We start from the raw sequence: 10,589 nt of genomic DNA, 5'->3' as shown, positions 1-10,589 counted from the left end.
CGCGACAAGTATGTCACGTGACGAGAAGTACCATATATTTAAGATATGAGAAGATGTTCTCATTTATTATGCTTAGCAAAATATCACTTATCTATGGGGATATTTATACATACATATATTAGAGGTTTCAATAATAAGTGTTTAAAATACAGAAAAACGTATCAGAAAAAGTACAGGAATACCTACAACTTAGGTTATTAGAATGAAACCATCATATTTAATAACTAACTAAAACCATGCTTTTAACTTTGCAAAAGACCATTTTAAAAGACTACTCGTCTGAAATGTTCTAGTCCAAAAAACAAGCATATGCTTTTTGATAATTTGTCTAACTTCAACTACACAATAATTTACTGTCATTTATAATGGACCATACACATTTGAATGGGTTTTACTTTGAAAAATAAACTGTTAAAAATCCTCACAAAATATCAAACTCAAACAACAACATATCTTATCCAAAGTTACTGCTAAACAATGACCAAGGATTCAAACCAACGTCCAATTTGGGTGAGGGTGCATTATAATATCCTTGTACTAAGTCCACGAGAGATACTGGGCAGTCGTACTGGTCACAGCTCTTCAGTAACTGGCCGAGGCGGTGAGCGGCGTCGTATGTTGCTTGTTCTACTGGCTCAGAAGCTAATAGCTTCGTCATAGGTAAGCTGGAACAGAGAAAAGTTATAATGAGATTTTTTCTGAAGAAAGGAGAGTTCTGCTAGAATTTTGGTCTCTAATTAGTAACGCTATCAAATCCATCGTTTATTTATTTCCTTACTTCTGAATAAATCAATTAAAATTTAATCTTTGAAATAATAAAAATTAACACCTACATTTATCGATTAAATTAAAGCAAAAGACAACCGAATTAGAAGCTCGAGTCAGCGTAATAGCATTTCGCGTATTTGCCAAGTTGCTTTAGCAAAAAAAATTGTGGTGGTTAAATTATACTAGGTCACTACTTTCTGGACAGTTAATTTCAATTGCATTTCATTTATTCGTTCTTTATATGAGACAACAGGTTAAATATAAAACATCTTGATACACACATTGGAAACAGTAGAATATTATGGACCTTATTTCGTCACACCTATCTCAAAAATATTCTTTCAAATAAATAAATATTTTATTAGAATTAAAAGCAGTATATTAAAGTACTCACGTAAACAAAGTCCTGAACATCTCCTCGATCATATTCTCGCCATTCGGCAAGAGTCGCTGCGTGGTCTCACACAAAGTTTTCAGGATGCATGCTCGCCCATTGTAGCCCATACTGAACGAATTTAAGAGCAACAAGTTGTTTTATATTTAAAGATTGATAGAATTATATTATCGTACAATATGAATGTCAAATTATGGACGTATCAGAAGTATTTTATCTGCATAATGACTGAATAATAGTATAATATAATATGTAATTACAAGAAGCTAAAGTTTTTCATTTACTTGGAAGATATCAATCAAATCAGCGTAGAACAGTTTTCAAAAAATATCCATGTAAAAATATAGTAGTCTAATTACTACTAAATAGGAGAGCTAAGCAACTAAAAATATGAAATTCATCAGTATTATATTCTTTGAAATTCAAAAATTAAGTTAAACACATTCTAAAGGCCTATGCCAACTACATACTTATCCATAATAGTCTCCAGTTTCTGATAGAGCTCCCGTCTGCTCCTCCGCTGCTCGGCAGGCCTTCTGCCCTTAAATCTCCTGTAAAACTTGTTCGACTCTGTCGCGTTTGGCAGTTCGTATGCTATGCCCCAGTTCATGCCCCACGTGAAGGTACCAGGGGCTGATGATGGCGCAGGCTGGCCGATCACACCAACTGTCATGCAGCCAGCACACTGGAAACACGTTAAAAATGTTGAGAATGTAGAGTTTGTTAATAAATAAGGAGCTAAGCACAAGGCGCGTCTTCATCGCATTTGTTTTCACGATCAGATGACGCACTAAGTTATTATTGATTAAAGTATGTTGCTCTTTGCGCTTACATTAAATATCACCATGAACATTTTCAATTTCACAGTAGATTAATCAAATTAAGAAAGAAGGATGAATAGACATAGAGCTCCCGTTCTTATTTTACTTTCTTGTTTTTGAACACAAGCGCTCTGAAATTACTGACTTGAAAAGTTACATAATAATCTCATCTCATACACCATATTATCAAGGTCACTACAATTCCAATGCTTTCTAAATAGCTTTCACATATAAATACATACCGAGAAACTCGACCCTTCAGGAAAAGCCACATAACGTTTTCTTCTCGATAACAATTTTGAAAGATCCCTGGCAGCACACAATTCACCACAAAAGCATGCTAGTATTAAAAAAATTAAAACATTCACATTTAGAATCATTTTTGTATTTAAAAATGGAAGTTGGTCATTCGTTGACGGCCTGTACTTAAATCCATATGTGGCTTAACTGTCAAACGGTGCGAAAGTAACTGTTTTTTTTTTTATGAATTCGTGGAGGTAACGGCGCCAGTAATTCTCATGTCCCTTAGCTAACTGGTGTCTCACGAATGACATACTGAACTGAAATTTCCAAATACCAATTAAATGAGATGAGCCCCGGTTTTGAACTAAGGTTGGAAACATCTAGGTGGGTTTAGAAATCAAAGAAAGGTAGGTCTATAAATATTTTTTCTGATTTTCCATAAGCTGTTTAGTTAATTTTCATTTTCTAAAAGATTCTAAATGTTACAATATTATTCTTTAAAAATGGTAAGCCATCCATTATTGAAAATAAATGTCATTGTTGAAGTCACAAGGCACCAAAAGTACAAAAATCTAATCTACCTCAAAAAGTCATTTCTCTGAAATATTTGATGCTTAATTCTAGACAGCCTTTGGAATATAAAAAGTTGATTAATTGGACCAGAAACACAGTGAAAACCTTTCACAAGGGTTTATTGGAGGATAATTCCTGGCCGTCAACGCTGGCTCCCGTCAAAATTGGAAATCAATTATTCAAGAAAGTTATCACTCGCTGTTTCTAATCTTTTTTGACGGTTCACAAAAAATATTGAACAAAATGTTTGCTTAATAATGTATTTTCGAGTAGAAAATATGTATAATTTTGGGCATCAAAGCGGTTTTGTAATAGAGAATTGTAACGCTATACAAATTTAAAAAATATGAACTACCTAAAAGTACAAATTTTTTACCATTTTTTATTCAATACAATTTCAACAGAACCTTTCTTTAACAACATCCAATTTCAACTAATAAAAGGCGTTAATTAGGTAATTATCTATTTATTATTTAGAATTTTACAATTATTTAATACCAGCCTATTGATATCCAACTTATTCCCATATAGGAAAATTGTTGGCATGTCCTTGTTTACTGCACTTAAGCTTAAGGAACTCGTCTTAGCATAGTAGTATCTTAACTAAAAGTACTACTGAACAGTGCCCAAGGGTTCTTCGTGATATCAAGTTTAGGAGCTGGAGCATCATAATAGCCTTGCACCCAATCCACGAGAGATATGGGGCACTGGTATCTGTCGCAAGTATCAAGAAGTCGTCCTAAGCGGTGTGCAGCGTCGTAGATGGTGTGCTCTACAGGTTCCGTAGGAAGCACTCTAGTGATGGGCATCCTGGAACACAATTGACTCATTTAGGTATTGTTTATGTTGTAAAAGTTTTCTTCTTTTCGTCGCTCTTTTTTCTCGAAGCCATACTTCTGGTTTTTCCTCTCTTATTCGCTTTTGCGCCTCACTACTTCAATTTCTGTTTTTTTGTTAGTTAAGTTACCCCCAGATCTCGTTTTCCCCAGACTTAGTTTATCTCTGAATCTGATATTTTAAATTATTTTCGAAGAAATCGATGCTACTGTTTTACGATATTTATAAGGGGTATAATAGAGGCTCCAAATTTTACACAGTGGATGTAAATGAAATTGAAGATAATATGTGCATATGCATCAACCAATAATTATAAATTAAACATTGATTATGTCAAAAGCTGCAGGGTATTTAAAATATTTAAATATCTCATTAGTAGATTTTAGACTAAGTACAAAAGTAGTGGTATAACTTACGTGAACAAAGTTCTGAACATTTCTTCTATGACATTCCCTCCGTGAGGCACGAGTCTTTGCGTCGTTTCACACAGAGTCTTGAGAATGCACGCTCTACCGCTGTAACCCATACTGAAGGAAAGATACAAACGGCATTAATTTAGATACTATGATGGCAATAAATAAAGTGACTGATGAGAAACAAGATCAAAAATAATAACACAACACTTGTTAAAAGCAATTCAAACACGTTTTCATTTTCTCTCCTAAATATTATTTAAATTAACATTATTGATGTCCTACATATATACATTTGGACATTGCATGGTACCGGCCAAATGAAAAAGAAAAAATTTCAACATGGCGTCCATTTATTGATTTTTTTCTTTAAACAAATCACAGAAAACCGCGATTTTGTAAAACACTAACTTGCTGGCGACTTCCCCGTATAGGTTATATATTTTCTCAAATTTACGAAACATCTACAATTTATAAGTAAATTCAATCATTGGTGACAGTGACAAAATTATTGATCGTGTAAACAATAAAATTAACTATAAATCAATCCATAATTTCGGAATGTTCTCAGTCAAACATAATCGATTAAAATATTGTGAAATTAATTGCCGATGTTTCAATCACAATAAATGTCTGGAATGAATTGAAATATAGCGGTCAGTTAAATTTAATCACTGATATTTGATTGACGTTTATTAAATTAAAGTGGGAAATAAATTTAATAATAGGTAGGTAGGCTTTAATAAATCAAACCATATTAAGCAAAGAACAAATTTTTAACAATTGTTGTTATTTAATACCAGATTGCTCTGCGGAGCAGATATTTTCAATTAAATGTAATTGAACAATTTGAATCTCAACCAAACTGGAGCCTTCACTCCTGGCTTAATGCACCATTCAATTTACCAACAAAGCTAACAAGGTCACTGACCAAGGACACAAATGAGTCCATTGTAACGTGTCTCGTATTAGTGCAGACGTGTTAAGCAATCCTTTTTGATGAATATGTGAAAGGGACAGTCCGTCAAAGTTGCTTAGTAGGTCATAAAGCGTCGAGGAGTAGAATTTTGCAATGCTTTCCAAGAGGAGGAATTTCCATTTCTGACGAGCATTTTTACATTTTAAATGAATATAAAATATAAAAATGCTCTTCACACATCGGTGTTCAATTTCCGGTATACTCCATCCCTACGTACGAATTTACAGCAAAATCTTTCATAGCCTACAACTTTTAAATGCTTTATCCGATGTGTTAAGACACTCGCACATAATTCACCTGTAGGATAAGAATGAGAATTTATCCTTTTGTCACCAAAAGGATAAATTGAAATCGCTCAATCCAATCAAGAGCTATGATACCGCAGACAGACAGGCACGTCAAACTTCTTAAGAACCCTTTTTGCGTCTCGGGTAAACCATAAGACTATCAAATAATCAGCTTGATCTCAGCCTAGCTTACATAAGCTAGGCTGAGATCAAGCTGATTATTTGATAGTTGAAGTTGTTGAAGTTGTTGTTGAAGTTATTTTTCTGACTGTTTATTAGTACATACTAATAAACAGTCAGAAAAATAAATTGTAAAAGATAAATTCATACTTGTCCAAAATGGTTTCCAACTTCCCATACAGCTCTCGCCTGTTGATTCTTCTCTGAACATGTTCTTTGCGTTTCTTCTGGAGGTAGTAAAGTGTAGCTTCTGTGGCATTCGGCAGCTCGTACGCTATGGCCCAGTTGAGACTGAAGCTGAAGGTACCAGGGGCTGATGATGGCGCAGGCTGGCCGATCACACCGACTGTAAAGCAACCAGCGCACTGGAAAATGAAAGAATTGTTTTTATAATAATGACTTTTTAACAGTCTTTCGGTAAATTTTATTCAAAGCAAATTTTCTTGGTCAATGATGGACATACATCATGCAGATTTTATTTCTTGCCAGGTGGAGGTTGTAAGGGAACAAAAATTACGATTTAAGAATCACTTTTACATTATTTATAATTATTAAGAAAAAAACGAGGTAATTAAATTTACAGAACATTTTTTTAATAAATATGTTACAAAAAATCTTTAGATCTCCCTTTTAGGAATAATATACAATCATTTATTTACAATTTCAATTGATTGAAAATTAATAGTAAATAAATAAAAAAAGTTAATACTTACTGAAAAACTGGAACCTTCCGGAAAGGCGACATATCTCTTTCGTCTTGATAACACTTTTGACGATGCATCTTTTGTTTTAAATGAAGCACTAAATTGTACACAACATAACAAAACAATAGCGACCGCATTCAAGTTCAAATACATTTTAAAGTAAGAAAAAAAGTATAAAAAACTAATGTACTCAAATAAATCGTATCATGTGACTGTCTGAGAGAAAGACAATACATTGATGTAAAAAAACGAATAACGGGAATATTGTATGCCAGTGTTCTTCAAATTTTATAACTGTTTCACTTAATTTGTCGCTAAAAGACACCGATTGATGTGACACACACACATAAACATTTCGTTGTGATGTGCCTTACATGGAAAATTAGAATAACGGAATTGCTTCTAGAAGCTTCGAGATAACAATCCACCAATGTGTATAACAATGGTTTGAACTAACTTACAACTCGAAACTTTAAAATCATAAAAAAGTTACGTAGTTAATTTTTCTCCTTTTTGTAAAATCATGCAATTTTTGAACATTTCACAGACCTAAAACAACTGAACAACTTTAGTTTGCAATTTAAAATCACAGGATCGAGTTTCAGAGAAACCGGGGCTTCAATATCAACGAAATTCCGAACGGTGAACATTCTGGATGCTTTTTGTTTTGCGTTGGTACTCCAACTTTTTAGATGAGTTCAAAAAAAGTGACGAATGCTTTGATTAGTTACTGAGTGCTGATACCACGAGCAAAATGTTAGCTTTTAAAATACTACAAATAGTTTTTTTTTTCAGCTTTTATGCAGTGTGTAGTGATTTGATGCTCACGCATCTGAATATTTTTTAGTCCCTTTACTCCAAAGCAATGCAACCTATAAGCTAGTTTTTAATTATAATATACATATGTTATGTATGTTATCAGTAACTACATGATACAAAGATGAAAGATATCTAGACAGCTCCTTAACCCTGATACCAATCTTTGAACAAAACCTTAAATCAAACCCACATATGAACCACAGCCGTACATTTAACTTGAGCACATGACAGCAAAACAAACAACTTTTCCTCCCAAATCGTCATGTAAATACTCGACCTTCTATAAAAGTAAGCTTAGGGTAAAAAGAGGCGCAGTTTGCATATTTTCGGTAGGGTAAAAACCCCAACACGATGACGAATAGCAGACATTCCATTAGTCTCTTTACGCGACGGAGGCCGGAATATACTAGCACCATTACCCCAAATCCGTTGGCATACAAATCATGGCTGTATTGCGTTTGTGAGAGAAACCGATCAGATATCTGTTTGGGCTAGGTTTCATCATGGTCTTGTTTATGAAGTATGAACGATAATGATTCGAACGGTGTAAGGGCATTATGATGAAGATTTAAGGAATCAGGTTACGAGACCTCAACGTTTAGTATTGTCAGTCATATAATTTGAACTAAGCACTAATACATAAGCACATTTACATAGTGCAGTTTTAAGTCATAATATACCTTAATTTATAGTTTCTCTTAAACCGCGTCACATTTACCATTTTTACCTGCCACAGTTGTGGAGACTCTGCTCTACGCTAATTTTTTTTCTATAATTTTAAGAAACTTCATTTACTTTGAATTGTTGTAGTCAGACCTTGATCATGAATTTCAACATGGTAGGAATGGGGTTACGGGTAACAAATCATATCTTAAATTATTAGTATGTGTATCATCACCCACATAATCTCTTATTTTTACCCCCTTAACAATTGAAATTCCTCTCAGGATTGAAAGTAATAAAATTTTACGATTTTATTTCCATGCTCAACCAAGTTAATGTATACCGCGACTCTACGTTCTCGTCTCTTATATTACTTTAATGTTAGGAAATCATGAGAATACGCGGGAATCTTGTAGAAATGTTGTACAGTTTTTTAATATTAACATCTTTTTTCATCTGTACTATTTAATTTTTACTATAGTTTCATTGATAAATTGAATAATATCATATGAGTTTCCACTTTCGCCATCTATTTGAAGGGACTTGAACATGACTTTTCTAGTTTTTTAGCTAGATGTAAAATAATATTTTACTTGAAAGAGTTTGCTTCATGTGAGGAACACGTTGCTCACGATTAAGATTTTCATCATTTTGATTTCTTATGCTGGTTTGGATACACCAATATTTTAGACTGCATTTCAAATTGATCTGATTTTATTTGATCACTGAGAATAAAATTGTTGAAAAGTGAAATCTGCATCGCATCTTCTTTTTTACACTGCTTACTGCAAGATCTTATTAAAAAACTGAAGCCAAAAATACCTGTTTGTCTGAACCATTGTTCCAGAAATTACATAAATTTATTTTGCATGCAAAAAAAAACCACAACAAACACTTTTCCCCGCAGAAAATATCGCAAATACAGCTATCTATTAAATAAAATAGATCCTGTATAAATTAATGATAAAATATCCATTCTCATTGCTAAAAGATTTTATCATTACAACGAAACCGATGTATTCAGCAGAACCCCCCGTTCTTCCACACAGGTCTTGCGTCCAAAAGATTTATGAAAACATAGATCAGGGCAACTTGACCGCCCCTACTAATGGCAAACGAACGATTCTTAAAGCGATCGTTACTCGGAGACAGAGGGAGTGTTGCCCTGTAAAAAATGTGCGGGAAATCATGAATCCAGTGATGAATTGTTTTTTTTTTATTGACTTGTTAAACTTGACAGCCACGGTTGCAGTCTTATTTGGGGTAGTGTACAAAAAAAAAGCGTGTTAAAAAGTATCGATTTTTGCCTTGACGATATTTATGTTTTCTTAATTTAGGTTGAGATATATTGTAACATTAAATAAAAATTAAGAATTTTCATGATGACTGATTATGATTTTTTATACGTTAGTCTTTATCTGAGATCTTTTATATATGGATTCACGGAGCCTAAGAAATGGGGTTCCATTTATACCCTTGTTGTGTACGGAACATGATAAAAATGACAATAGTCGAATGGCATTAATTCCACCTGTGTCTTTTTCTCACAGCAAACGAAATATTTTTTTCCATCCCACATACAACTCTTATAATTTAAAAAGCCAAATGGTAGGGATCATAAAAGCCACCGGTGTGTAAGATGATAACCGCTTTTGGTATCCAGCGCTAAAAAGCGCTCGCCAGTCGGTAAGGTGTTTAAATCTGAACTTAGCTGACTCTATGCAGGCTTTAAAGGTATTTATACTTCGATTCTTGCCATCTATGCTGTCTTTGATATCATTTCATTTATCTGTAATGCATGAAAATCCGGATTTGTGTTTTTATTAAGAAACCAGTACATCGTAGTCCTTCTTGATAAAATTTAACTAACTCAAACCAAGAATCATTAAAAAAGCTAACTCTACACTGATACAAATTTTGAAAGCTCGCTGACTAAAACATCTTAAGAGTCCCGGACTGTATAGTCAACAAACTTAGTTAAAAAAATCACATCATTTAACGACACAGCAATAGAAGAAAAGCAAGCAAGTAACTTGCTCCAAATAAGTATCATGAAAGTTCACACCGTGTCGAGATAACTGCAGAAAATCAATAGTCATATTATAAAGTCTATAATACGATATTTATGTACTTTCCGTCAGGATATGCTAACAGCTGCTTACGGAACCGTATGCATGCGTAAGCACGTTACGCCGATAACGATGGAAAGAGGTTGGAGCTAAGAGTATTAATATCACAAGTATGAGGTAGAGGTCGTTATAAAGAGAATAAAAGGAGAAAAGTATTGTTTTTTACGTAGGATATGCACTATGATGCTTCGAGACTTAGACTCTTCATGATAGATGAAAACTATACAAACAGTGGGAGTATATACCGTGATTTTTTTGTCGTCTTACAAAAGCAGCCCAGTTCGTGTATCCAATGACTAGAATACGTTCATGATAAAAAAATAGGTATTTATGAGATTTGAATAAATTTAAAATGCAATTTTTATACAATATTATGATGCAATTCGTAGTTTTTTAGAAACACAGCTCTGTTGCGAGCGCGGTCCGAGCCTTTTAACAATGGTGAGGGGCGCGGGCGGCGGCGTTTTGATCATTTTTAAGAGTATTTTCGGATTTCTCTCGTTTAATTTTTCTTCGTACTTATTATCTTAGTTGATGATAAAAAAATAATAATCGCGCCGTAAAGTACCCCTATACTTTACGTCGGATACGTGAACTGGGCTCCTTTTGTAAGACGACTAAAAAATTACCGTGTATAATATTATAATGCAACGTGTGATTGATTTGTACATTTGATAAGAATCTCTACAAATTGATGAAATAATTATTTCGACGATACGGATATTGAAGTGTTCTTGGTTACCACGCCGAACCCACTATGCGCGATGAAAATAATGCTA

General features: G+C 33.7%; 2 protein-coding genes across 2 annotated transcripts; both read right to left on the bottom strand.

Moving 5' to 3' along the window:
• Positions 1 to 454: 454 nt before the first annotated feature.
• LOC113503296 lies at positions 455 to 2,688 on the bottom strand. Its single transcript, XM_026885145.1, has 4 exons — positions 2,226 to 2,688; positions 1,633 to 1,847; positions 1,163 to 1,273; positions 455 to 665 (listed from the first exon to the last, which is right to left on the bottom strand). Exons 1-4 carry the CDS (start codon positions 2,361 to 2,363, stop codon positions 455 to 457), a joined length of 675 nt encoding a protein of 224 aa, XP_026740946.1. The 5' UTR covers positions 2,364 to 2,688.
• Positions 2,689 to 3,249: 561 nt separating this feature from the next.
• On the bottom strand, positions 3,250 to 6,352 carry LOC113503563. The gene is made up of 4 exons (XM_026885592.1): positions 6,209 to 6,352; positions 5,646 to 5,860; positions 4,053 to 4,163; positions 3,250 to 3,609 (listed from the first exon to the last, which is right to left on the bottom strand). Exons 1-4 carry the CDS (start codon positions 6,350 to 6,352, stop codon positions 3,399 to 3,401), a joined length of 681 nt encoding a protein of 226 aa, XP_026741393.1. The 3' UTR covers positions 3,250 to 3,398.
• Between the last annotated feature and the right edge of the window lie 4,237 nt (positions 6,353 to 10,589).

The sequence above is a fragment of the Trichoplusia ni genome, chromosome 19 (genome assembly GCF_003590095.1).
Source record: "Trichoplusia ni isolate ovarian cell line Hi5 chromosome 19, tn1, whole genome shotgun sequence".
Classification (NCBI taxonomy): Eukaryota; Metazoa; Arthropoda; class Insecta; order Lepidoptera; family Noctuidae; genus Trichoplusia; species Trichoplusia ni.
The sequence above is the reverse complement of the archived record's forward strand: the minus strand, read 5'-3'. Positions and strand labels throughout refer to the sequence as shown.

Coding starts and splice junctions, on each gene's coding strand:
- LOC113503296 (XM_026885145.1), bottom strand. CDS start 2,363: ATGATTCTAAATGTGAATGTTTTAATTTTTTTAATACTAGCATGCTTT. Junction 1,274..1,632: donor CTGGAGACTATTATGGATAA/GTATGTAGTTGG, acceptor AAATTCGTTCAG/TATGGGCTACAATGGGCGAG. Junction 666..1,162: donor ATGTTCAGGACTTTGTTTAC/GTGAGTACTTTA, acceptor TCTCTGTTCCAG/CTTACCTATGACGAAGCTAT.
- LOC113503563 (XM_026885592.1), bottom strand. CDS start 6,352: ATGTATTTGAACTTGAATGCGGTCGCTATTGTTTTGTTATGTTGTGTA. Junction 5,861..6,208: donor CGGAAGGTTCCAGTTTTTCA/GTAAGTATTAAC, acceptor TTCATTTTCCAG/TGCGCTGGTTGCTTTACAGT. Junction 3,610..4,052: donor ATGTTCAGAACTTTGTTCAC/GTAAGTTATACC, acceptor ATTGTGTTCCAG/GATGCCCATCACTAGAGTGC.